General features: G+C 37.9%; 1 protein-coding gene across 1 annotated transcript in view; it reads left to right on the forward strand.

Annotated features, from left to right (window-relative positions):
* LOC306876848 (double-stranded RNA-specific editase 1-like) overlaps positions 1 to 25,950 on the forward strand; it is a 173,236-nt gene that overhangs the window by 134,421 nt on the left and 12,865 nt on the right. Inside the window, exons 4-9 of the mRNA XM_079428278.1 lie at positions 12,388 to 12,465; positions 16,473 to 17,401; positions 23,371 to 23,485; positions 23,806 to 23,974; positions 25,120 to 25,271; positions 25,738 to 25,906. Coding sequence (XP_079284404.1) covers positions 12,438 to 12,465; positions 16,473 to 17,401; positions 23,371 to 23,485; positions 23,806 to 23,974; positions 25,120 to 25,271; positions 25,738 to 25,906 — 1,562 coding nt within the window. The 5' untranslated portion in view covers positions 12,388 to 12,437. The remainder of the gene's footprint in view (positions 1 to 12,387; positions 12,466 to 16,472; positions 17,402 to 23,370; positions 23,486 to 23,805; positions 23,975 to 25,119; positions 25,272 to 25,737; positions 25,907 to 25,950) is intronic.

Below are 25,950 nucleotides of genomic sequence, written 5' to 3' on the forward strand. Positions count from 1 at the left end.
TTTTACACAGTCCAGTAATACAATATTTCATAGACGTGTTTAAATGCAATAAATATAAGAAACGCATTATTCAATGCTTTTTATTTTTGCTTTTACTTTTAAATTTATATATTAAGTTGCTCTAGCAATTGGCAAAACATTTCAACTACTTTTCTTACATTTCTTGCATTTATTTATATATAACAGTATATATATATGTATGTGTATTTGTGTGTATATATATATATATATATATATATATATATATATATATATATATATATATATATATATATATATATGTGCGTGTACATATGTTTGTATTTATGTGTGTGTGTGTATATATATATATACACACACACACACACACACACACACACACACACACACAAACAATACGTACAGTATATACTAGGGGTGTCCTCGACTAAGGATTTTCATAGTTGAATGTGAATTTTCGAATCTTGCCGATAGTCAACTGATAGTCGAATCATATGTTTGGGGGCAAAATGCATTACCAAGAGTTAAGTCAGACATTCCATAATTACTGATGTTAACACACAGGGAAAATGTGTAACGGACGCCTCGCAGAGACAAACGCGGTAAATAATGTTTTGTGTTTTGATTAAAAGATAGTTAACATTAAACTTCAGCGAAACCCTAAGAATTCACAACATTTTTACAATAGTGCTCTCATTATAACGTTATGTGTATATGACAGTCTCAGTCATAGTCATTAATATTATTGTTGTTTGTCCTGCTCGCGCTGGGCACTGAAGAGATAATCATCGTACAATGAAACGCTTTACTGCAGCATAACTCAACCTTATGCATCTTATACGAGATAACTGTCACGGATCTGTCTGTTCTCCACCAGTCACGACGCTCGCACGCACCTGGTTTCACCTAGCCATTGATTGAGCACACCTGCACGTCATCTGTTCACTCATCAACATGGCTACAAATACACACACCTCACAACACTCCAGGGTCCGGTCTCGTTCATGCGAAGAGGACTGCCATAGCTATCACAACTCTGTCTACTACTTACCTCCTTGTCTACTTACCTGCAGTGTCTCCTCCCGAGTGTGTTCTCCAGCGATCCCCAGTCAGTCTGCTCCTGTGTTCTGTCCCAGTCTGCCATCTTGGTGAGGTGTGTGTTCAGTTCGTGTTCCAAGTTTCCTGTCAAAAGAAGATACTCAAGTTAACACTTCTCCAGATTACCGAAGACCTCCAGGATAACCACTTACCTGTCTCACTCCTTGTTGCTCAGGTATTTGTCAATAAATACCTGTCAATTAATCCATCTCTCTGTCCGAGTCCTACTTCTGTAACAAATACACGATATACATATAAACCAGCTGAAATGTTTTGAAATCACTTGTACCCTGATACCTGTTTTTTACTCTGTCAGTTTGAGTGGAGTTAAAGTTTTACATCCCTGCCTCCAAGATGCTCCTCTGTCCGATAATGGGAAGTGAAACTTAAATCTATAGGGGTGGTTGGATTTATTCACGCACGTTAAAATATTTAAAGCTTCTTTCTTTTCAGATTCTTATTTACAGCGTTATCATAATAGGCTGTATATTAACTTATAGGGAGAAAACTGGTAGTCCTATGTGAAATCAGACATTTGAGCACCCCCATATAGCCAAAATGGCATGATCATAATACCCTGCGAATATTCGACTGTGAGATTGGGAGTCGAATCAGGCTCCTCCTATCAAAGCATCGAATCGTTGACTATTCGGGGTCACCCCTGGTATATACATTTGAGTTTGAGTAATAAAATAATTATTTTTTATAATTTTATTATATTACTTGATTATGTAAAATAGATTTCATTTTCAAGTACGAGACATTTGTATACGTACACGCGTGCACACATGAATGTAAAAAAGTATAAGCTACATTTTATTTATATATTTGTGTGTATTTACTTTAACATACTATATAATTATACAGTATTATATATTGTATTATTATTGTTACTTTTTATTTCTTATTACATTGTTCTATAATATTATGTCATTTATTATTTAATTAATCATTTATACTATTTTTCGGGTGTAAGCTACAATAGAAGTGAATAGAAAGTGAGAGTTTCTAGCTGCTTGATAGGCAAATGGAAAATACTCCAATGCTCCAATACAATATCATTTCTCTATGCCTTTCAGTGCACAGAACAAGATTTTTTTGGTAAAGTCTTCTTGTTACCCTGACCAACTTTTCAAAGTCTGGAAATCACCCTGTACTCGTGAATTAGTCACAACCTAAGTTTAGTGGAAATAGATGTGATTTAATGCACATGCGGGACCATCTCTCTTTTTATTTTTGCCTCTCTGTAACAGCATGACTCATGACAGCTGCAGTTAAACTTAAAGACGATGATAGAATGTTCTCAGGTGTTTGGGCCAAAGTGTCCTGGGCGTGTTACCTTTCATCTGTCTGTCAATACCAGCCACAGGCCACTTTGCCGAAATTACATAGTGGGCTCTGAAGTGGCAGATCACGGTGAATGCCCTTACCCTCATCTGGCGGTGATGTTGACGCTGCGGATGGATGTCTGTGTCCTGTAAGCCACTCACACAGAGATCTGAACTCTTGCAGATCTGTCTTCATTTGAATCGGAGCTCACTGATGGCATTAAAGACTCTCAGGGTGAATAGCCCCCTCTTTCTTCTCTTCCTCTTTCATTAAGAGCCGCCCATGGCTCGTCAAACATGCTTTCATTCCGAAACGCACATCAGTCTGCTCTAAATCGCATCTTTGAAAGATAAGACCTGAGAGCGGGGAATGCTTTTGGTAATTACAATGCCAAACATGCCGCTAAATCACCTCTTTATGTGTGTTTCCACTGAAGCCATGTGCAAACCAGAAAATATCACCTGTGTGAGTTTGATTTCACCTCTTCCCTTAGGCTTGTGTGGTGAAAATTAATTTTGGTGCTTATATGGATAGTGGTACTGCATTCATACTGCATGTGTAAGCAGTGTGCCGATGTATAGCAGAAGTGTAGGGTTTACAAAAATTAATTTTAAGCTTACTATCTGTGACAAAATATGTTTTAAGAAATAATGTGAAATGTAATCATAAAATAATGGTGCAAACTATTCACCAGTTGTATGAAAAGACTGTTCAAGTTACAGTGACAGGTACAAAAACAGCCGTTTCTATTCAGTAAATCTGCCTGAATCCAGATTATTTGAAGGGACAGTTTGTAAAAATTATCATTTACTCACCCTCATTCAAGTGTATTTTGTGTAGTTCTGTCAAACGATTAATTGAATCCAAATTAAGTGTTTACATATGTGTGTATTCTGTATTTATTATGTATATATATATAAATACACACACATACAGTATATATATTTGAAAATATTTACATGTCTGTATTTATATTCATATAATTTGTATTATAAATAAATATATTTAATATATTAAAAAAAAATTCTGAAATATGTATGTGTATGCATTCATATATACATAATAAATATACACTGTACACATACATATATTATGTAAACAAAAACGTATTTCGGATGCGATTAATAGTTTGATAGCACTATTTTTGTGTGGGAAATGGACTGTAATTTTGAAATCAATATTCACTGAAAATTTTGCCTTTATTAATGCCATTGGTTCTTATCTATATTTTCCATACATGTTTATGCATTGACAAATGCTTTTATTCAGTTTATGCATTCCCTGGAAACCGAACCCATGGAATGCATGAACTGATAAAATGTATATCTTGAATGTAATGCAAGTCACTTTGAATATGTTGAATGCGGAATGCTAGTTCAATAATACAAGAAGGTGAATAATTTAAGTGGCCCAATTGTGCTCCATTCCTCACATCTAGCTATTGAATGGCTTATGAACCATTGAGTATGAATGTTTTTGTATGTAAGAAATAAATCTAAATAAATTTATAAATTTAATAATACATTTTTTTTTAAGAAATTTCTATTTTTATTACCGAAAAATAACCACATAATGAATAATGACAGAATTTCAAGTATTAAGAGCCCAAACCATGAAAATAATTTGAACTCAAATGGTTGTCTTTCCTAACCTCTGTGGATTGTGTGTGTAGTTGATTTATCTTTTAAAAGAAGACAATTAGAGTTTAAAGTTTTATAGTCTTATAGCCAGACACAGAGAGAGATGTATTGAACATCTCCTCCACATAGCCATGCAAGATGAATGAAAAACAAATCAGAGAGTGCATGTACAACTCCCAGATAACTGTATTTCACAGTCTTGCACTTTTGCATCAGCCAGATGAGCAGAGGTTTGTTATTTTTTGGTTTCATATTGGATTGCCGTTGCTCTGTTATTGCAGAAGCACTTGCTCTCAGTGTCCTGATATGATGCACTAAGAAATTCATGCTGGGAGTTTAAAAAGCCCTAAGCTGGCTTCGGGATCCTCTGAAACAGCAGATGCTGGTCTCTGTTTGTGTGTTTGTCTAGTAACATTAATGAACTGTTGTGTGTCCAGCTACTAGTTAAACTGTCTCTGGACTGTGTACTCAGAGATGGAGGGACATGACACAGCTGTGCTAACAGGAAATCCTGTAATCTCCTCGCGCTGCCCTCAGAGCCCACAAAAACAAGCCAAATGTGACATGGCTTGAGTTCCAGTGTCAACACCTTTCTAGTGGTTACTCTGAAGTCTGTGACTCTGGTCCAACACCTACTGAACTGGCTTCTAAGGTAGCATCCCAACAGAGACAGATGTGGCACAAATGACTGATTTAGTTTCTTCCATTTATGTATTTTTGGTTACACTTTAGTTAGGGGACCAATTCTCACTATTATCTACAACTTTTGCCTCAATAAATGCCTAATTACTGCTTATTAATAGTCAGTAAGGTAGTTGTTAAGTTTAGGTATGTGTAGGATTAAGGGATCTAAAATACGGTCATGCAGATAAGGCATTATTAATAAGTACTAATAAACAGCCAATATGCTTGTAATAAAAAAGCAACTAGTTAATAATGAGAATTAAACCTAGTTCCTAAACTAAAGTGTTACCGCATTTTTTTTTTTATTCAGATATGTTTTATTTTATATATTGGGTTTGATTTTTATATAAATATAAAAATAAATAATAAAAAAGGGAAAGGGAAGTGGTGTGTGTCCAAGTATGGTGACCCATACTCGGAATTTGTGCTCTGCATTCGGGAAGTCGTGGCCTAATGGTTAGAGAGTCGGACTTGTAATCTGAAGGTTGCGGGTTCGAGTCTCCGGCCGGCAGGAATTGTAGGTGGGGGGAGTGAATGTCCAGCGCTCTCTCCACCCTCAATACCACGACTGAGGTGCCCTTGAGCAAGGCACCGAACCATGAACGGGAAGCCACCTTCCCGAACGGGAAGATGGCGGCGCGATCGATCGCTGCGGCTGCTCCGGGTCCCAAAGACGGTGCTTTTATGTCGTTTAATGTCGTTTGTTCGTCTCCAAATAGTGTCAGTTTACCGCTAACTCTTAAGGAAATCACCCCAGAATTCATCTATGATCGCCAAAGTCTTTTGGATATCAGCAACGCTTATGTACACCAACTCTCGCCGGCGGCTACTGAGAAGCTACGAGGCCTTTGTTTACTGCTGGAGCCGGACCTCGAGACCGCGGCCTCGCCTACTGACGCTACCCGCACAAGGCAGCGTCGCAAGCGGTGTGAGAGAGGACGGAAGCGCGGTAAGCGCGGAGGTATACGAGCTAGGCTAAGAGCTAACCCCTCAAGACCGGCTCTTCCAACACTCATGCTCTCAAACGTCCGCTCTCTGGAAAACAAACTGGACTTAATTCAACTCGGTCGATCTACACAGCATGAGGCAAGGGACTGTTGCGTGTTTGTTTTCACCGAAACATGGCTAAACGACAACATCCCGGACTCCGCCATTCAACTGCACGGGCTATCCCACTTCCGAGCGGACAGAGATTCATCACTGTCTGGTAAGACACGCGGAGGTGGCTTGTGTGTTTATATCAACAAAGACTGGTGTAACAATGCTGCGGTATTATCAAAACACTGTTCATCGCTGGTGGAGTTTATGGTTGTGAAGTGTCGACCGTTCTATCTTCCGCGGGAGTTCACGGCCATTGTTATCGTTGCGGTTTACATCCCCCCGTGTGCAAACGCTAAGGACGCGCTTCGTGAACTGTATAGCGCCATCAGTGAACAACAAACAAAAAACCCCGACGGCTTTTTCATCATAGCCGGTGACTTCAACCACGCAAACTTAAAGACAGTTTTGCCAAAGTTCTACCAACATGTGAACTTTGCAACAAGGGGAAACAACACACTGGACTTTGTTTACACAACAGTTAAGAACTCTTACAAGGCTGAACCCCGCCCCCACCTCGGGTACTCCGACCACATCACTGTTATGCTAATCCCAGCATATAGACCACTTCTCAAACTCACCAAACCGGTTGAAAAGCAGATCACCGTATGGCCAGACAATGCCACCTCAGCACTGCAGGACTGCTTCCAGGACACAGACTGGAATATGTTTAAAGAGGCAGCCACCTACAACAACCACACAGACCTGAATGAGTACACTGAAACTGTGACTGCTTACATCAAAAAGTGCACTGATGATGTGACAGTCACCAAGACCATCACCACACGTGCAAACCAGAAGCCATGGATGACAGCAGAGGTTCGTGGGCTGCTAAAGACCAGAGATGAAGCATTCAGATCAGGAGATAAAGCAGCCCTCAAAACAGCAAGAGCCAATCTGTCCTGTGGCATCAAAAAAGCAAAACGGTCATATGCCCAAAAAATCAACAACCACTTCACAGACAGCAGAGACACACGGAGCCTGTGGCAAGCCATTCAGACCATCACAGACTACAAGCCCCCGCCACAGGCCTGTGATGAGGACACATCCCTCCCCGATGCACTCAACCACTTTTATTCACGGTTTGAAATACAGAATGACACACCTGCACAAAAACTGCCCACACCTCCCAACGACCGGGCGCTCTGTCTGTCTCCAGCCGACGTAAGGAAGACCCTATCTAGGATTAACCCACGCAAGGCTGCAGGTCCTGACAACATACCTGGCCGTGTTCTGAGAGACTGTGCTGCACAGCTGACAGATGTCCTAACCGATATCTTCAACACCTCGCTGAGTCAGGCAGTCGTCCCCACGTGTTTCAAATCCACAACAATCATACCGGTACCAAAGAAATCACCTGTGTCCTGTCTCAATGACTACCGTCCCATAGCACTGACTCCAATCATGATGAAGTGCTTTGAGAGGCTAGTCATGCATAACATCAAAACCAGCCTCCCCAACACACTCGACCCGCTCCAGTTTGCATACCGTCCAAACCGCTCTACGGACGATGCAATTTCCTCCACCCTCCACCTGGCTCTTACCCACCTAGAAAATAAAGACCCCTATGTTAGAATGCTGTTCATTGACTTCAGCTCGGCATTCAACACAATAATCCCACAACAGCTCATAAATAAGCTAAACCTGCTGGGCCTTAACAATTCCCTCTGTAACTGGATCCTGGACTTTCTAACTGGAAGACCTCAGTCAGTCCGTGTCGGCAACAACACCTCGAGCACTACAACACTGAGCACAGGTGCCCCACAAGGCTGTGTGCTCAGCCCGCTGCTCTTCACACTGCTGACCCACGACTGCACTGCCAAGTTCAGCTCCAACCACATCATCAAGTTTGCTGATGACACAACAGTGGTAGGTCTCATCAGCAACAACGATGAAACGCACTACAGAGAGGAAGTGGCACAGCTGGCTGAATGGTGTGGCACAAACAATCTGTCCCTCAATGTGGAGAAGACAAAGGAGGTTGTGATGGACTTCAGGAGAAACTCCGTTGACCACCCCCCACTGACCATCGACAGCTCGACTGTGGAGAGAGTCAGCAGCACTAAATTCCTGGGGGTGCACATCACAGAGGATCTCACCTGGACCACCAACACCATGTCACTCTCCAAAAAGGCACAACAGCGCCTACACTTTCTCCGCCGGCTGAAAACAGCAAGTCTCCCTCCACCCATCCTCACCACATTCTACAGAGGCACCATTGAGAGTGTGCTGACCAGCTGCATCACTGTCTGGTACGGGAACTGCAGTGCTGCTGACCGCAAGACCCTCCAGCGGACAGTGAACACAGCTGCAAAGATCATCGGTGCCCCTCTCCCCTCCATCCTGGACATCTTCCTTACACGATGCTCCAGCAAAACCAACAGCATCGTGAAGGACTCCACCCATCCCTCCCACAGTCTCTTCCAGCTCCTACCATCAGGAAGACGGTACCGGAGCATCAGAGCCCGCTCCACCAGACTGCTCAACAGATTTTTCCCCCAGGCTGTGAGAGCCCTGAACTCAAACCACCCCGCCCCCCTCTGAAACCCCAAGCAAACCCCTACCTCCTGAACATGGACCACCCCCCACCCCAAACCTTACCACACCAAAGAAAAACTGTATGGAACTTTAATTATTTTTTTATTTATTTTATTCTTATTTTTCTTTACACTATGGACACTCTCCTCTATGTGCACTATGGACACTTTACACTATGGACACTCACACTCTACACTATGTGCACTATGGACACTTACACTTTACACTATGTGCACTATGGACACTTACACTTTACACTATGTGCACTATGGACACTTACACGCACTGCTGCGTGTGCACAATCTCACAAAAAACTCAGCAATATATGTATGTTTACATGCCCATGCACTACAAATCATCCTGCACTGTTCCCCAACCAGCTGCTGACTCAAATGTCTCTCTTTGCACATGTACAGTATTTGTGAAGCATTCGTATAGTTTGTATTTTTTATCTTCTATTTTTTAGTTTGTATAGGGTAATATTTATGTGAAGCATTCGTATAGTTGTATTTTTTATCCTTTTAGTTTGTATAGGGTAAATACTATATATAGTATACTTATAGTTAAATCTGTTAGTAGTGTATAGGTTTATAGTGTTTTTTACTTCATTGTTGTAATGTCTGTATTTATGTAGCACCGTGGTCCTGCGAGACATGACATTTCGTTCCACTGCATGTCCCCACATGTAGCGGAATGACAATAAAGCTCAACCCCAACTGCTCCCCGGGCGCTGCAGCATAAAATGACTGCCCACTGCTCCGGGTGTGTGTTCACAGTGTGTGTGTGTTCACTGCTGTGTGTGTGTGCACGTTGGATGGGTTAAATTCACGAATTCCGAGTATGGGTCACCATACTTGGCTGGATGTCACTTCACTTCACTTAACCCATCCCAGTGTACACACAGTAGTGAACATACACCCGGAGCAGTGGGCAGCCATTGCAGTTGGGGGTTCGGTGCCTTGCTCAAGGGTCTCACTTCAGTCGTGGTATTGAGGGTGGAGAGAGTGTTGGTTATTCACTCCCCCACCTACACTCCCTGCCGGACCCGAGACTCGAACACTCAACCTTCGGGTTACAAGTCCAACTCTCTATCCACTAGGCCACGACTGCCCTACTTTTGATTTTTATTTTATAAATATGAACTATACATAAAATAGCTAGTTAATGTATTCCTCTTATCGGCAAGACATATCGGCATAATTTTTCACATCAGGCCGATATTTACATTTAAAGCCATTATCGGCCGAATCCGATATCAGTCCGATAATTTCGTGCATCCCTAATATGAAGTATTATTTATACCAGGTTTTATTTTCATGCTTCATTTTTAAGGTTGGCTTCAAACTTCCAGTTTTTGGTCTGTGATCAGTCACAGCATCAGTCGCTTCCACTATACGCGTGAAGTGAAGCAGAGGCAGTGACCTTCATGCCCTCCAGTCACCTGTGCTTTATGCAGATGACACATCCAGCCGTCACCATACCCTTACACGCTTTTGTGTCTACCACTCGTAGATTGAAGCTGATCTCAATGCTGTTTATGGATTCATGGACAAAATGAGAACAGCAGAGGAAGCTAAATCAAAAGCGACAGACACAAAACGAGCCCGAGTCTCGGAGCCGCTCATTACACCGTAGACCATTAGTGGACCAGCAAGAGCAGAAAAGAGCAGAGAGATGAAAATCAAGGAGCCGTTTGACGCCCGCTGAAATTTCAGCTCCACTCAGACAAATACTCCCACAACACCACTCCCCTGACTCTTTTCAATTTTCTTATGGAATATTAATCTTTAATAGGATAATAATTGTGGTAGCATATCTGATGTCACCCACCATTAGACCAGATTAATTAGACCATTTAGTTTAGCTTAAGAAAGTGTCGCCCATGAAGAATGGGCCAGAGCGAAAGCGGAGAGCTGTGATTGGCTGCTTTGTGTGCTTTGTAATGACTTTCATTGGATTTCATGGCTTTCCATCTCACATAGAGTGTCTGTGCTTTAGTACTGATAGGTGAAGGTGTTGCTCAATGCTTCAGTCCATGAAATCATACTTTTTTGTTTGTTTATTTTTTATGGCCCTTATATATTAAGTTAATTCAGACAATGACTTTCGATTTCTAAACTAAAGTTATAATTATTGTTTTAATTTATGGGTGCAAAAATGTCTAGATGCTATAACAACCCAGAGATTGTAAAACTGAAAACAAAATCGAAATCTTGTTTGGAACATTATTTCGAAAAACTTTTGTCTACCATGATGAAGTCAGTGCGGTATAAACAGTGTGTGTATATGTATTACATACATTATAAATAAATTATAAGTATAAATATAAAATAAAATATATGAAATATGTACATTATTTTGGTAAATATATAAAATAATAAATATAAGATTATATATGAATGTGTGTGTACATATAAATATATGATTTATATATTCACATATATAATTTATTTATTTTAAGATATAACATGGCCGTGTCAGTTTTTGCCTAAATTTTTGCCCTGTATTTTTTTTTTTTTTTGGGAATTTTTTTTTTTATGTTTTATGTGTGCGTTTAATATTTTTTATCTAAATATTGAAACACACATGAAATTGAATATAAAGTCTAAGGACTTGGCGTAACCATTTTACCTCATTAGATTTTTAATAGTTTTCCCCCTTTTCATTATTTTAGGCATCCTTATTTGTCATAACATTTGTATAGAGGATGAAGAATTTGATCAGCAATTTTTTTTACTATTGTTTAGGTTCCTTTACTGTAAATTTACCATTTGTGTTTCTTGAAAGAAGAAAGTAAGTCATACAGGTTTGGAACAACATGAGTAAAGGATGATAAAATGTAGATTTTTTATATGAACTAACCCTTAAAATGTGTGTATGAAAGTGAATGCAGAAATATTGACATTATTTCCTTGACCGCGTCTTTTCTTTCAGTTAATGTGGAAGCTCTTCGTATCGGCTCTGTGTCACATGGCCGTATAAAAGCCCCCTCGCTATAGCCTATGGATTGGATATTAAAGTCACAATAGACTGCTCCTGCTATTACGGCCTGTCAAGCACGGCCCTTTCTCTCAAAGATTAGTTTCTCCTGCTGAATATTTATACACTTACTGTAGGCTTAACCTCCCAGTCAATGGTGTTTCATTCCTCTTCTGTCCTATTCTCTGCTCTCGTCTTTCATTTCTGTCCTCTTCTCACCTCTCTTCTACTCTTGTTTTCCTCTTGTTCGCACTGCTCCACTTGCCTGTCTAATTAAAGCAGCTCGGGATGCATGATGCCATTATTTAGAGACTGTATATGACTGCCAATACTCTCTCTTTGGTACTTGCAACACCAGCTCTTTTGGTATAGTGTCATTTTCAGTAAGACTAATGGTTGGAGTGGAGTGTGTTTGTTTTCTTGAATTTGTCACACATGGAATAATATTCCCACGGTCCCACGGAAACAGTTTTGGTTGTATTTTATAATGCATATATTTTTCAGTCATGGAAAAGATGTACATTTTCTGTAATGCTATAGTTTTTGCTTATGTGTAGAACAAAACTTGCTCATGAGTCGCAAGCCTATAGTGATGACACACGTGCAAAGGATTTCTTCTTTTGAGTCGATTCTTTTGAGTTCGAACTGGTAATCAGTCTGAATTTCAATGAATAAACTAACCCTATATATATATATATATATATATATATATATATATATATATATATATATATATATATATATATATATATATATATATATATATATATATATATATATATATATATGGAAGTCTCTGGAATATTTTCCATCCACCAGGTGATAATCATGAATTCAATCACTTGCTAAAGTAAAAGCCTCATGATTTAAGGTTTGAGTCTGCATTCATGTCTGTAGCACAAACTGTGTAGGATGTTTAATGCTTCTTTTCAGGGGTTTGTCCACATTATTGACCCTAAGGTTAAGCTAAAGTAACTATGATTATAGTGATTTAGCTTACTTTAGCAAACAGCGCTAATGATAATCTGTCTGTTTCTGTCAGGTGTGGCGGGGGCTCAGCAAGCGCAGGGCCAGTCGAGGCATTTCACCACCATGGATGTTGATGAGGAGGAGAACATGAGTGAGTGCTCGAGTCTGAAACCCTCCATTCCAGCACAGAACCCTGCACACTCCCCTTAACTAATGTGTCACTTAGTGAACGGTTCATGTGCCTTCCCGTCCCTCTCTGCGCCCCTCACACTGAACGATCCCACTGACACACACAGAAGAGATGAGGGTCACATCCTGTTGAGTCGAGGGTTTAAACATGGACAGAATTTATATATTGCATCTTCAGTTCATTCAGAAACCCTCCCTAGTGAGCACTTTGGCTGACAAATATATTTTATATATTGGGATTTTTTATTTTTTGTTTATTCAATTGAAAAAAATGATACAATTAACTTTTTAATCAAGTTGATCCAAATTTATTTGATGGATTTTTAGGGGGGAAAGGATAAGGTTTGATTTCAATTTATTATTACTCAAATATAGTTTTTTGCTATAAAAGCACACAAAAGAATCTTGCATGGCATTAAAAAGCAAGCAGATAGTTCATTCAGTCCACAGTTCAGCTGTTTGTCTTTTGATGATAATAACTTTTAGTTTTGACTTTTGTAGTGTTTTCATCTGACTAAAATGGTATATAATAGTCAATGAAATAACAAAAACAATGAATTTTGGTTGACATGGCTTTTTATGGAAATAAATATTAAAATATTTTTTCATTTACACATGTATGAGACATACTGTATGTCAGATGTATCCACATACAGCACAACATGCTCCTGAAAATAAGTACATATGACCAGAAAACATAATGAAAATTATTTCTATTGACTTGCTTTTCGTTTTTACCTTCGTTTTAAAAATGAAAACTCATATTAGATAGATATTTAGTGGATAGCAGATATTTTGAAGAAAGTTGGTGTTCAGATTACATTGGACCCTATTAACTTTTATCTAAATGAATAAAAATGAGATGACAGTGAGTAAATGATGACAATTAAAATTTTTGCCTTTAAGTGCTATTCTTTGTCATTGCAAATGTAGAAAGAAAAGAGTAGCTAAATAATTGAAAACATTAAATAATAAAATGTTATTTACATTTGTTTTAAAACACTAAAAAATGATCAGTGTTTTAAAACAAGGTAATGAAAAAAACTGAGTAATGAATTATGTTGTGCTCAATAACCGGTCGGTTATCATAGAAATGTTGCATTCCCTAATTCATTGGGCTTTACTTGAATGTGATCAAAGTAGACTGATCAGATTCAAGGCTGAAGAAATTCACAGCGTTCTTTCCGTGTCTCAGAGTCCGATCGTCTTCATTCAGCAGTGCTGTGAATAGAAGGTTCTGGGAAGAGTTGTTAACCCAGAGGAAATCTAACCCTCGATTGTTCCGTCACTCAGCCGCTTCTGTTCAGAGCCACTGACAATGGAGGGTCCCGTCATTTATTACGGATCTGTAGTGAAGCGGACGCTTTCTTATTTAGATTTTCTGCCGATAAGCATACTTGATATCCAAAAGCTTTCTTCGTGTGACAGTGCATATTTCTCTATCAGGTTTAGATGTTAGGAGCAGGAAAGTAAAGGATTATGCACAGCGATTCATTGCTTGGCAAGAGCGACGGTTATACGCACTCATTCAGCACCAGATTTTCCACCCCGATGACTAATAAAAAAAAAGATTTTTTTGCCCACTTTTTTTTTTTTTTTTTTTTTTTAGCAGCCAGTATTTTTCCATTGAATCTCTCCATAGGATTTTCAGAAAGCTTTGACCATTTTGACCAAGAAGTGCATTCGACTGCATTACCATCCACCGATTGAGAATCAACGTGGTGGCCTCTACTAATGCACACAAAATTAGCTGGTGCACCTCAGTGTTACTAGACTTCTGTGTACTTGTGCTTTTAAAGTTCATGTGTGTAGGGGAAAGATCCTGTTGTGTTTGCTTTTACATGTATTGAACAAATTGCATTAGATGCAATTTTTTACTGAGAAATTGCTAGTAAATTTCACAAATAATTACAAAGAATCAGCAAGTAACACATTGAATTAAACATGAATATTTTAAAGTAGAAAGGCTAAAGTTGTATTTTCTTGTAAAACATACTCTAATATTCTGTTTTGTTAAAGGGCTGTTAAAGTTAAGTTGCATTGCATGAATCTTTTAGGGTTTCTTTGTTTCAGTGTAACATTGGCTTTATTCTAAAGCGACCTGTCTTGCTGTCTGCTTCTTAATTGAAATTGACTCTCACTTTAGTAAGATTCTAGATAGGGAGCATCATACAAGTAGTGATCCTCACACAAAGCACAGATTTGACTGAAATGATTTGACATTAATCGCATACCCATAAAAATACAAAGCAAACACAAATACTGTGTAAGATAGTCCATTTGTAATTAGATTGTGTGTGTTTTTATCACTTTCTGTTACAGAATTAATTATTGTAGAGTATTGGATGGAGTTTGTCACAATCAGTTATGAGACTGAATATGCACACAGTACCTTTTGGGTGGCTTATGATGCTTTAAAATGCCATCTAAGTAAGCAGCTCACTAGGTTTTGGAACAAAGCTGTTGTTTTTGCAAGAGTGTTTTTCATTATTTAGGCCAGAATTGATCACAAGGTCAAATTGATTACACAAGCTGAAGAGTACAAGTGTGTGTGTGTGTGTGTAACATGGATATGTGCATTCACATGCATAAGAAGGGCTTTGATTTTTCAGATTCTGCTCCAGACTGTTTTGTATATTTCACTCTTCTTTTGTATCTCTTTTTTGTTCTTTCTCCTCCACGTTCTCTTTCTTGCTCCCCCTGTGTTTTATCTCACACGGCTTTCTCTCTTCTCAGATATCTTCATTTTATTTCTCCTCCTGCCTTGCACCCACTCCCTTATCCACCCTGTTGTTCCTACTGTTTGCAGAGAACTCTTACTCTGTTCCCCTACTGTTCACGGATGCTATTCTCTCTCTACCAGAGCACTGAAAGCAGTAACCTAGCGAGCTTTTGCTGAAGGATGTTATAAATGAAAATTTAGCCAAAGTTCCATCCGCTTTGTCAACAGGACATGATGATGTGTGTTTCGTCTGCTTATTAATGCAAAACAATTGTAAGGGTTCTGTTTCACCCCAAAATCAAAAATAACACAATATTAATGAACCATACGTAATTTTAAGGCCAGCTTTTTTGTGTTTTGTTTTGTTGTTTTTTTACTGTCAGTTAACACATTAATGCATGCAATTTAATGTTGCTTTATTTTTTATAAATTTATATTTTTAACAATGTTACAGCGTTTAATTTGATTTCTAAAACCTTATTGAAATCTTTAGGAGTGTAAAGCAGTTTTACATAAATATACAATTTCTTCCACACAAAGTGCCAAACCTAATAATTTTATGTAGGCTTGCTTGTTTGTTTTAGTATTTTAGTATTTTATTAGTATTTTAAAGTAACTGACTGCAGTATTTATTCATTTATTTACAATTACTTATTCTTTCTTTTGATTTTTGGGTTAAAATATGATGCTTGGTTGGTTGATAAAGAAATATTCACAAAAAACACTCTAAAAGCATTACAAATATTGACCTTTTTTTGTTGTTCACCCAGTTTTATTGGTATTTTCATAACCACTTATATGAAGGGACCTGGAAAAGAGCATTCGTCATCCCTCAAAACGAGACTCATTTAAGTCGTTATTAATCTTTTTAAAGCTTTGCTTTTGTTCTCCATTAAGACATATTTTATCTCCAACGAGATGATTGATTGACTCTGCACAGGCCATTGCCTGCAAAACTGAAACTGTACTTTAAATTAAACTGATGATTGTGATCATTTAGATTTTATACCTCATGGTCTTCCTTAATTGTTAATTAATCTTTTTTTTTTTTTTCTGAAATTTCTCTCATAATGATTTTTCACAAGATTAGTCTAAAAATGTGTCATGCTAGAGTCCCTCGGCACACACAACAAAAGGAACACACATCACTTGTTCGGTTACAAAGAAAGATAAAGGAATCTATAAATTTTACATTTACAAGATCCTGCAACGAAGGCGTTGTAAGTTACTCTTTCTGGGCACCGCAGGTTCATGCAGCACCGACGTAAAGGAAAATCGCAACCTGGACAACGTCTCTTCTAAGGAGGGAGCTGGCCTGGTGGAGCAGCTCCCCAATGGTAGTGCAGGAGGGGGTCGCAAGCGGCCCCTGGAGGAGGGCAACAATGGCCACGCGCACTCCAAATTCAGAGCCAAGAAACGTAAGAAAACTCCAGGGCCGGTTCTGCCCAAGAACGCCCTAATGCAGCTGAACGAGATCAAACCGGGTCTACAGTACAAGCTACTCTCACAGACTGGCCCGGTCCATGCGCCGGTCTTCGTCATGACCGTTGAGGTTAACGGTCAGTTGTTCGAGGGCTCAGGGCCTACGAAGAAAAAGGCCAAGCTGAACGCTGCCGAGAAGGCGCTGCGCTCTTTCGTGCAGTTCCCAAACGCATCCGAGGCGCACCTGGCCATGGGCCGTACGCTCACAGTTAACACAGATTTCACCTCCGACCAGGCTGACTTCCCTGACATGCTCTTCAACGGTTTTGAGACGCCGGCACCGTCTGAGGAAACGTTTTTTCTGGGCTCCAACGGCAACGGCTCCTTAAAACCTCTGGGAGAGTATCCCGTGCCCCAGGCGCCAGGTACGAACAGCCTCGTGCAGGCGCCGCTGCCGCCGCCCTCCTCCTTCTCCTCCTCGACCAATGGCAAAAACCCCGTCATGATCCTCAACGAGCTGCGGCCGGGCCTCAAATACGAGTTCGTGTCGGAGAGCGGGGAGAGCCACGCTAAGAACTTTGTGATGTCAGTGACCGTGGACTCGCAGACGTTTGAGGGCTCGGGTCGAAATAAGAAACTCGCTAAAGCCCGGGCTGCCCAAGCGGCTCTGTCTGCTCTCTTCAACATGCAACTGGACCAGACCCCGTCCCGCCAACCCATCCCGAGAGAGGGGCTGCAGCTGCACCTGCCGCAGGTAAGAGATCTACACCTCAGACTCTACAAAGTCTTTCATACCGGCCAGAAAACCGGGCGACACATAATGACTGATGTATAGTTCACCCAAAAATGAAAAATCTGTGGTCATTTACTGTTCCTTCATTGAAATTCCAAGTAATCAAAACTCCCAAATAGTTTAATAAAGAAATAGTTCACCCAAAATGAAAATGTACTCACCCTCAAGCCACCAGATGAGTTTGTTTCTTCATGGTAACAGAATGGAAACAACTCCAGTCCATCAATTAAAGTGCCCCTATTATGGATTTTTGAAAATTACCTTTCATGTGTAACACCGCTCTAAGTGAATGAAAACATCCTGCAAAGTTTTAAATCTGAAAGTGCACCTTGTATAAAGTTATCTCTCAAAAGAAAGAGTGGACTCGGAATCATTGAAACGAGTCGTTTTTAAAACGAATCCCAAGCCGTTTCATGTTGACGTCAACGTGAAACATTAGCATATTGCCCGCCCAATTGTTGGTATTTTCGTGTTGGTCTGAATGAAAATGCAAATTCATTCTTTGCCACTAGGTGCCGCTTTGGAGCGATAAAAATTGTTGATTCCCCGGTAACACTGTACACAAAGCAGCACTGAGCTCACAAACGCTGCTTTATCAGCCATTACAGGCATGATGAAATGAAAATGAGACCAGTCACAGCAGATTAGCGTCACGCAAAGGAGGGGTTTGGAAAAATGAATCATTGAGTGAATCCTTTGGGAGTTGTTGAGCAAGTAGGGTAAAAATAAATGCATATTATAAGACATTGAATGTGTTTTTTGACCTTGCATGCATGTCAGCCTGTTGTTGGGGACTCCCAAAACCAAAATATGAACGTTTCATTACCCACTTTTAATACTTGTGAATTGAAAAGCTGCATGCTTATAATAAACAAACGCATCATTAAGACGTTTTAAACTTCAAACTGTTGCTCTCTCCATAATATTACCTTCTCCAGTAAAAAAGTCATCTCAACTGAATCAGGAGAGAAATATACACAGATCAAGCACAAGTGAAAACAGTCCAAAACAGTTCTAAATAAAAATGGTGGTTGATTTTGTTGTGAGAGGACAACAGGAGATGGGCATTTTCACTGGAGGAAGCGTTATTATGGATTATGGACTTATATTTTGTCCAAAGGCAATGGTTTATCCAAGAGTTTATATGATTTATTTAGGCTTTTGTTTAAATAGAAACAAATAATCAATGAGGTTTGTTCTAGGGATGTAACAATACCATTTTTTCAGAACCGATCCGATACAGAAAATCGGCAGATATCGGCAGATACCGATCCTGATCCAGTTTAAAATCAATGTAGAATTTCTTCAATACTTCTGTGTGTTGACCTGATAGTCACTCTTTTGTGTGTTAAAAACAATCTTCTAAATATAGACAACCTATTTTAATGAAAAATAACAAATGAAAAAAGATATTATAATAATCTGACAAATACTTTTAACAAGGTTAGTGGATAATTTTTTTTTAAGTTTTGGTTACCTGGACTTTTAGTGGAGGTATAATATATCTCGATTGTGTTTGAAGTTTAACCAAATTCTTATGGAGTGTGAGTAAATGATGGCAGAATTGTCATTTTTAGGTGAACTATGCCCTTAAGGGTGCATTCACACAGAGCATGTTCAAAAACCATGAGATGAACTATGAAGTTAACCATTGAGACGCAATGCGAAAGCCAAATAGTTGGAGTTTAGCATTAAAACATCTAGATGTAACACAACATGGACACATCAATTCCCATGCATCTTAAATGGCCTTTAACCTTTTGGTTTATTCACCAAGTTTTTGAAAGGTTATTTTAGGCCTGGGCGATAAAATGATAACGATATGTATCGCGATAGACACGTGAACGATATCAATAAAAAATGTGTTCGATAAAACGTTCAATATTTTTTATTCTTTGTCGGAAGAAAACAAAGGCTGCGAAGCAAGTTTGGTTGCATTAACAAAGGCACTCGCTCTCTGGTAACCTAGCAACGTAGGGAGTGACACGCTAACAGCCAATCATGTAACAGTATCAGTTTGGTTGCGCCATATCGTTGTCTCGTGTCTAAGTGCGCACGCGCAAAAAAAAAAAAAAAAATGCGCACGCACGTCTGCAGCCAGACCCTATTGGCTGGTCTGCTGGATTCCTCTTCATAAGCAGAAAATGAGTGCCGCAGCGAGCGAGGAAATTGTAAATAAAAGAGAAAGTCAGCTCCCAGTATGGCAGTTTTTGGATATTATAAGTCTGACCGTAGTCAGACCAAATGTCGTCTGCAAATTATGCAAGACCGTCGTCCCCGCCAAGACTGGTAATACCACGAACTTGATGTACCACCTTAAAAAAAATATCAATAATTATCGATATCGACCGATATGAAACACTGATATCGTGATACAGTTTTCAGCCATATCGCCCAGCCCTAGGTTGTTTAATTATTAACAGCTATGCAGCAGTAAATAGTTCATTTGTACTCTAGAGATATGCAGGGCCTCAACTGGTAAAGAAATGTTGTAGAAGACTGGATTACAGTTGTAGTTAATAAAAGTTAGAGGATTTTTCACAAATTCAAACTTTAACGTTGAACCTCATTTAAACCTTTAAAAACTCGTACTGCGGCTTCCTTTAGCACACACACACCAGACTGGCCTATAAAGTCTGATTGTATCTGATCTGTAACAATCTGACGAATATAAGAAATCGGTCCTTCTCATCTCATAGTATTTAATTGAAGTTTCTGATCCGTATAAGTTTATCAGAGATCATCATCTAAGCCTTTATAACGTGATGCGCAAAACCGGCACAAATGGCCGTCTTCATTAGGAACAAAGCCTAATGGAAATGAAGATGAGCTCTGTTAAAATATTGGGATGGATTGAGTGATATAGCTTAACTTTTCTTCATATGTTTATACCATTTGATGATATTCTTCTTTTATATATTTCATATCAACATATCTGCACATAGTAGCTAATTTATCTACATACATTTTTTTGTACATATAAAAACTTTCATGTTGAGACTGATCATTTTTGAGTGATTTTTGGAAATTCTAAATTGATTCACTTAATTGGCCTGAACCGATTTATTAGATGAATCAAATTTACCAACTCCTACTGACTTTAATCTTTTTTACATTTTTGTACATGCAAATTTTTAGACAAAGAAGGACCTTGAAACTTATCTTCAGGAAATTTTAGTGGCCAAATAAAAATGTTAAAATCATTATGGTGTTGCTTAATGTCATGTCACAAGCAAAGCATTGGATATATGTCATGCATATTCAATATATTGCTCACTCCTGCCAGTGAAACAACACAGTGAGCCGAAGTGACCAACGACTGGCGTTTGTGTGAGAAGACGTCTATTTACACATTTCTAAAATCCTCTCTGTTAATCCTGCTTTTGAGATAAGGCCAGGCCTGGAAGCGACCCAATCTTAATTAACATCTTCCTCTGAACCGTGTCAAAATAAGAACATTTTGTTTGAGTCTGCCCACTACCTGTCCACTAAAGAGCAGTCCTGTCAGCGGCATGTTTTGTCTCTGATGCAGATGGCTCTTGGGCTGTCTGTCTGCGTGACAGATACAGCACCATGAATGCAAAACCCCATTATCCATCCCTAATCTGATAGCCACATATTTAACATGCTGTCAATACAAGACCCGAGGTGGAGAGGTGTATTTGTTTTAACCAGATGGCAAGAGGTTAAATAGACTCTCGTCACGGGACGACTGATCGTTTCAGGCATGTTTTTCCTGCTCTTGTGTGGCGATACGGACTGACCCCACGTCCACAATCAAAGGTTGAATGATATTGGAGTGACAGTGTCAAATATATATATTGTGTATATATTGTATTGAGTACTGTAATTATATATCAAAGTAATGTTTTGTCACTGTTAGTTTTTGTAACAGATAATGCCACATTTTAATAACCTTTAATAATTTAATATTTAATAAATTCTATAATATATATATATATATATATATATATATATATATATATATATATATATATATATATACACATACGTAAAATGGCAGTAATTAATAATTATATTTAATAATTGAATTATATAAGAAATATACATTGTATTATGAAAATATGGTACCTATTATGCGAACAACAAATTAGATAATAATGTAATAATACTAATAATATAATAATTGTATAATTATAAAATTGTGTACATTTTTGTAAATTTATTTTTATTTTACTTTATTAGCGTAATGTTACTAACATAAATAATAACTGTTTAAACACTGGACTATATAGAAGTCAAATCATAATATTTATTATATATAATATTATATTATTATTGTTATTTTGATGTGTATGTGTGTGTATTTAATAATTATATTTTTGGCACATATTAGCTAATAATATCATTATCTAATATTTATAATATTTTTATATATACCTTTACTTAGAAAATTGCCACTGAAAATGATAAATTATATATGCAATTTTTATTGTATTATTTAATTATTACCATAATAAATATGTAATGATTAGACTATATAAAAATATAAACTTACTAAGTGTTATTCACATAAAATGTATGTAACAAATTCTATAAAATGACTTATGCTGTTGTTAACAGAATGTATGTTATCTTTCTTGAATTTGTTTTTTTTTGTTGCTGCGCTAGCCTCCTTTATCCACTTTCTTGGTTTTCTAGGCTGCTCTCCTGTGAAATCTGTCAGTGTCTAGTTGGCCAGTGAATTCCTGTCATCTGTCCCCAGGCGCTAATAGGAAATGAAAGCAAATAAAGAAGATGGTGGAAGCTAGTGTGTTTTATCATGAAATTAAAACGCAGCCTTCTGTTCGGTGGGAGACTTCACTGTCTCCTGATTATATATCGAGAGTACACTCCGCTTAAAACTCCCATTAGCCGTCTCCGACCGATCGACTCTGAAGTATTTGGGAAGTAATGTTAGACTAATGTCTCTAATTCTTGCCCATTCGGCCATTGATTTTTCCCTGGCATAATCATTTTCCAGCATATTAACAGGGAGTTTAAGGAATGTGAAGTGGAGGGCACTGTTAGCGGAAAGGAATCACAGAGGTGCCTGAAGGGTTTCGATGAAATATTAATATTATATTGCAGCAGCAGAAGGTGAATCTGAGGTCTGCGGTAAATTTTGCTTTACAGTCACCCATAGACGAACAGGTTCTTTGAAATTTTCAGTGAATTTCCATTAAAAATCAGTACATTTTATTGAAACTCGGTATTAAACTTGAACTTTTTCTTTGTGGAATTGCATATTCATGATTTTATCCATCGTTAATTGATTGGTAAGTGGATATTACATACTCAATTAAGTTTGTTGAAGGGGATAGGGGATAAAAAAAGAGGATACTTTTTTTTATTTGATTTTATTTGAATAATATGCACGCTTGATTCTGCCATGGGATGGAAAAAAGAGAAACTGTATTTGTGAGACTGCATAATTTATGAGTTTGTATCTCAGTTTTTTGGGTTTTGTTTTACTCAGAATTGCAAGATACAAACTCAGAATTGCGAGTTAATAAATTTTGCACTCACAAATCTTGATTTGTTCTCACAATTCAAACGTTTCTTCACAGAAAAAAGTTTATATCTTACAATTTTATGTTTTTATTCCGTGGCATAAACAAAACAAAAAACAGAACTGTGAGATATAACCCCAAAACTCCAAGAAAGAAGTCTTTTTTTCCTCTGAATTTCACGTTTATTTGACGCAATTTCAGACTTATTTTTTCTGAAATGCGAGACAAAGGCAGAATTGTGAGAGAAAACGTCACAATTACCTTTGTAATGTTTTATCTGTGACAGAAATGTCTTTCTATACCCATGAGTCGTGTACTGTTCTGAATACGCCATGCCTGCCTATAGCAGAGTCATGGATGTACTGATGTTAGCATTACAGTCTGTGTGAAGTCTGACATCTGTATGTTCTTTACCAGGTCCTTGCAGATGCCGTTTCTCGTCTGGTAGTGGACAAATTCAGCGAGCTCACTGACAACTTCACATCTCCACATGCACGACGGAAAGTTCTGGCTGGGGTTGTCATGACAACAGGTAGAGTTCTGTATACGATTTTTCCATTTAAAAATTGAAGAATGTTTTAAAAATAAAACCATTCTCCCGCCCAATGGCCCCGAGACAGTGAATCAGTCAAAAAGACTCATTAGTAATCCATTCGAATCAGCCTAACGAATCACTCACTGACTGAACCGATGCGACTTATTTTATGTACTTTAAATGAAGAATGCTTTTACTATTAAAATAACTAAAAGAATCACTAATGAAATCCGATCCTGAATCTTGAGTGTAGATATTTCTAGACAGTTTTCATGTTTTGTGATTTTAGTGTATGTTTCCTCTTGCTTTTAACTCAGGCACCGATGTCAAGGATGCTCAGGTCATCTGCGTCTCCACGGGAACCAAGTGTATAAACGGCGAGTATATGAGCGACCGTGGCCTGGCGCTCAACGACTGTCACGCTGAAATCATCGCTCGCCGATCTCTGATCCGGTATCTCTACATGCAGCTGGAGCACTTCTTAAGGTGAGACGCTGTGTTTACTGTCCTGCGTGTCTTTGTATGTCTCATATGTCACCACAGCATGATGAATGTTTAGCCGAGCAGAAAGGGAAATTAAACTCATAAACAGTTTTTAATTTAATATTTTGTGTTATTGTGTACTGTTTTAAATTGAGATGCACATTTAATAGAAGAATCACGATATGGCCTTTTTCAATTTATTAAACCACCAATTGCTGTGATTTGAATTTAATTTAAATGGAAATATATTTAAAATAATCTAGGGCAGGTAATAATAAACAACAAAATACAATAAAATATATACACACACACACAAACAACAAAATATATATATGCACACCCTCAGCATTTGGACATGATATAGCCTTTTGCAGTTTGTTTATATATATATGTATATGTATATGTATATATGTATATGTGTATATATATATATATATGTATATATATATATGTATGTATATGTTTGTTTGTTTGTTTGTTTGTTTTTGTTTGTTTGTGCTTTCAAAATTAATCGCATCCAAAATAAAAGTTTTGGTTTACATAATATATGTGTGTGTGCTGTGTATATTTATTATTATAATTAAATAATTAAATTTATTATATTTATTATGTATATAGAAATACATACACATACAGTATATATTTAGAAAATATTTACATGTATATATTTATTTACATATAATTTATTTTATATATAAATATATTTAATATAAAAACATAAAATATTTTTCTTAAATATATACATGCATGTGTGTGTATTTTTATAAAAATATGTGATTATGGGCGTAATTAATCACATCCAAAATAAAAGTTTGTTTACACACTAAAAGTTTGTTCATTTATACATATAAATATACACAGTACACACATTATTATGTGTAAACAAACGTTTAAACACAAACTATTATTATTATGATTTTATTATTGTTGTTGTTTCATATAACATGTTTGTATGCAATTCAAGTGGACTAGGTTTCAAAAACCAGTGTATGAGATATTTAGTAAATATACAGAGCCCACCTTTAAATGTTTGTCTTGTTGAAGTTCAAATTGCAGTCACAATGTGTCAAAATAATTATGGTTGTACAGTTTTGTATCCGTACATGACTAGAATTGGGAAGAATTCTGCTGTTTGTCTCTAAATTTAGTAACGCTAAAGAGGAGCACCAAAAGTCCATATTCACGCAGTGTGACAAGCGTGGCTTCCAGCTGAAAGACAGCGTCCAGTTTCATCTTTACATCAGCACATCGCCCTGCGGAGACGCCCGGATCTTCTCTCCTCACGAGGCGGGTGTAGAGGGTGAGACTGAGTCTTCAATAAACCAAACTGTTCAGTTCTGTACACAGGATCTAGCAGGGGGTGGATGAGGATGGTATTTTACTCAAACACTTGTTTGAAATTAATGATCAAAACTGAATAGTTGTTTTCAATTAAGATCAGGATGGGTCCTCTTATGAACAGGTCGCATTTCATTATAATTTCAGTGTTTTTAATTAGCTGGCTTTGTCAACTCCCCTTGTGGTCTGATTAATTCCGCTCTTGAGTGTTGTATTTAAATCATTTTGCTTGGCTTTGTATGTCATACAATTATTAAGAAGTTGAAGCAAAAAAAAAACACAATTACTGTTCTTTATGTTAGTGTTATAGGTTGATTAAATCAATTATTGGTTTGTTGAAGTAGATTAAACATTTTAGAAACATTGCCTATAAGAGCCACCCATTCTTTTTAAATGTCTAATTCATCTGTTTTTTCTGTTCTCTTCAGACCAGGGAGACAGACACCCAAACAGGAAGGCAAGGGGCCAGCTGAGGACCAAGATCGAGTCTGGAGAGGGAACCATCCCGGTGCGCTCTAGTAACACCATACAGACGTGGGACGGAGTCCTGCAGGGCGAGCGGCTGCTTACGATGTCATGCAGTGACAAAATCGCGAGGTAGATTGGTAGCATGTATACACACATACATATCTACATAGACA

The sequence above is a fragment of the Barbus barbus genome (assembly GCF_936440315.1).
Source record: "Barbus barbus genome assembly, chromosome: 11".
Classification (NCBI taxonomy): domain Eukaryota; kingdom Metazoa; phylum Chordata; class Actinopteri; order Cypriniformes; family Cyprinidae; genus Barbus; species Barbus barbus.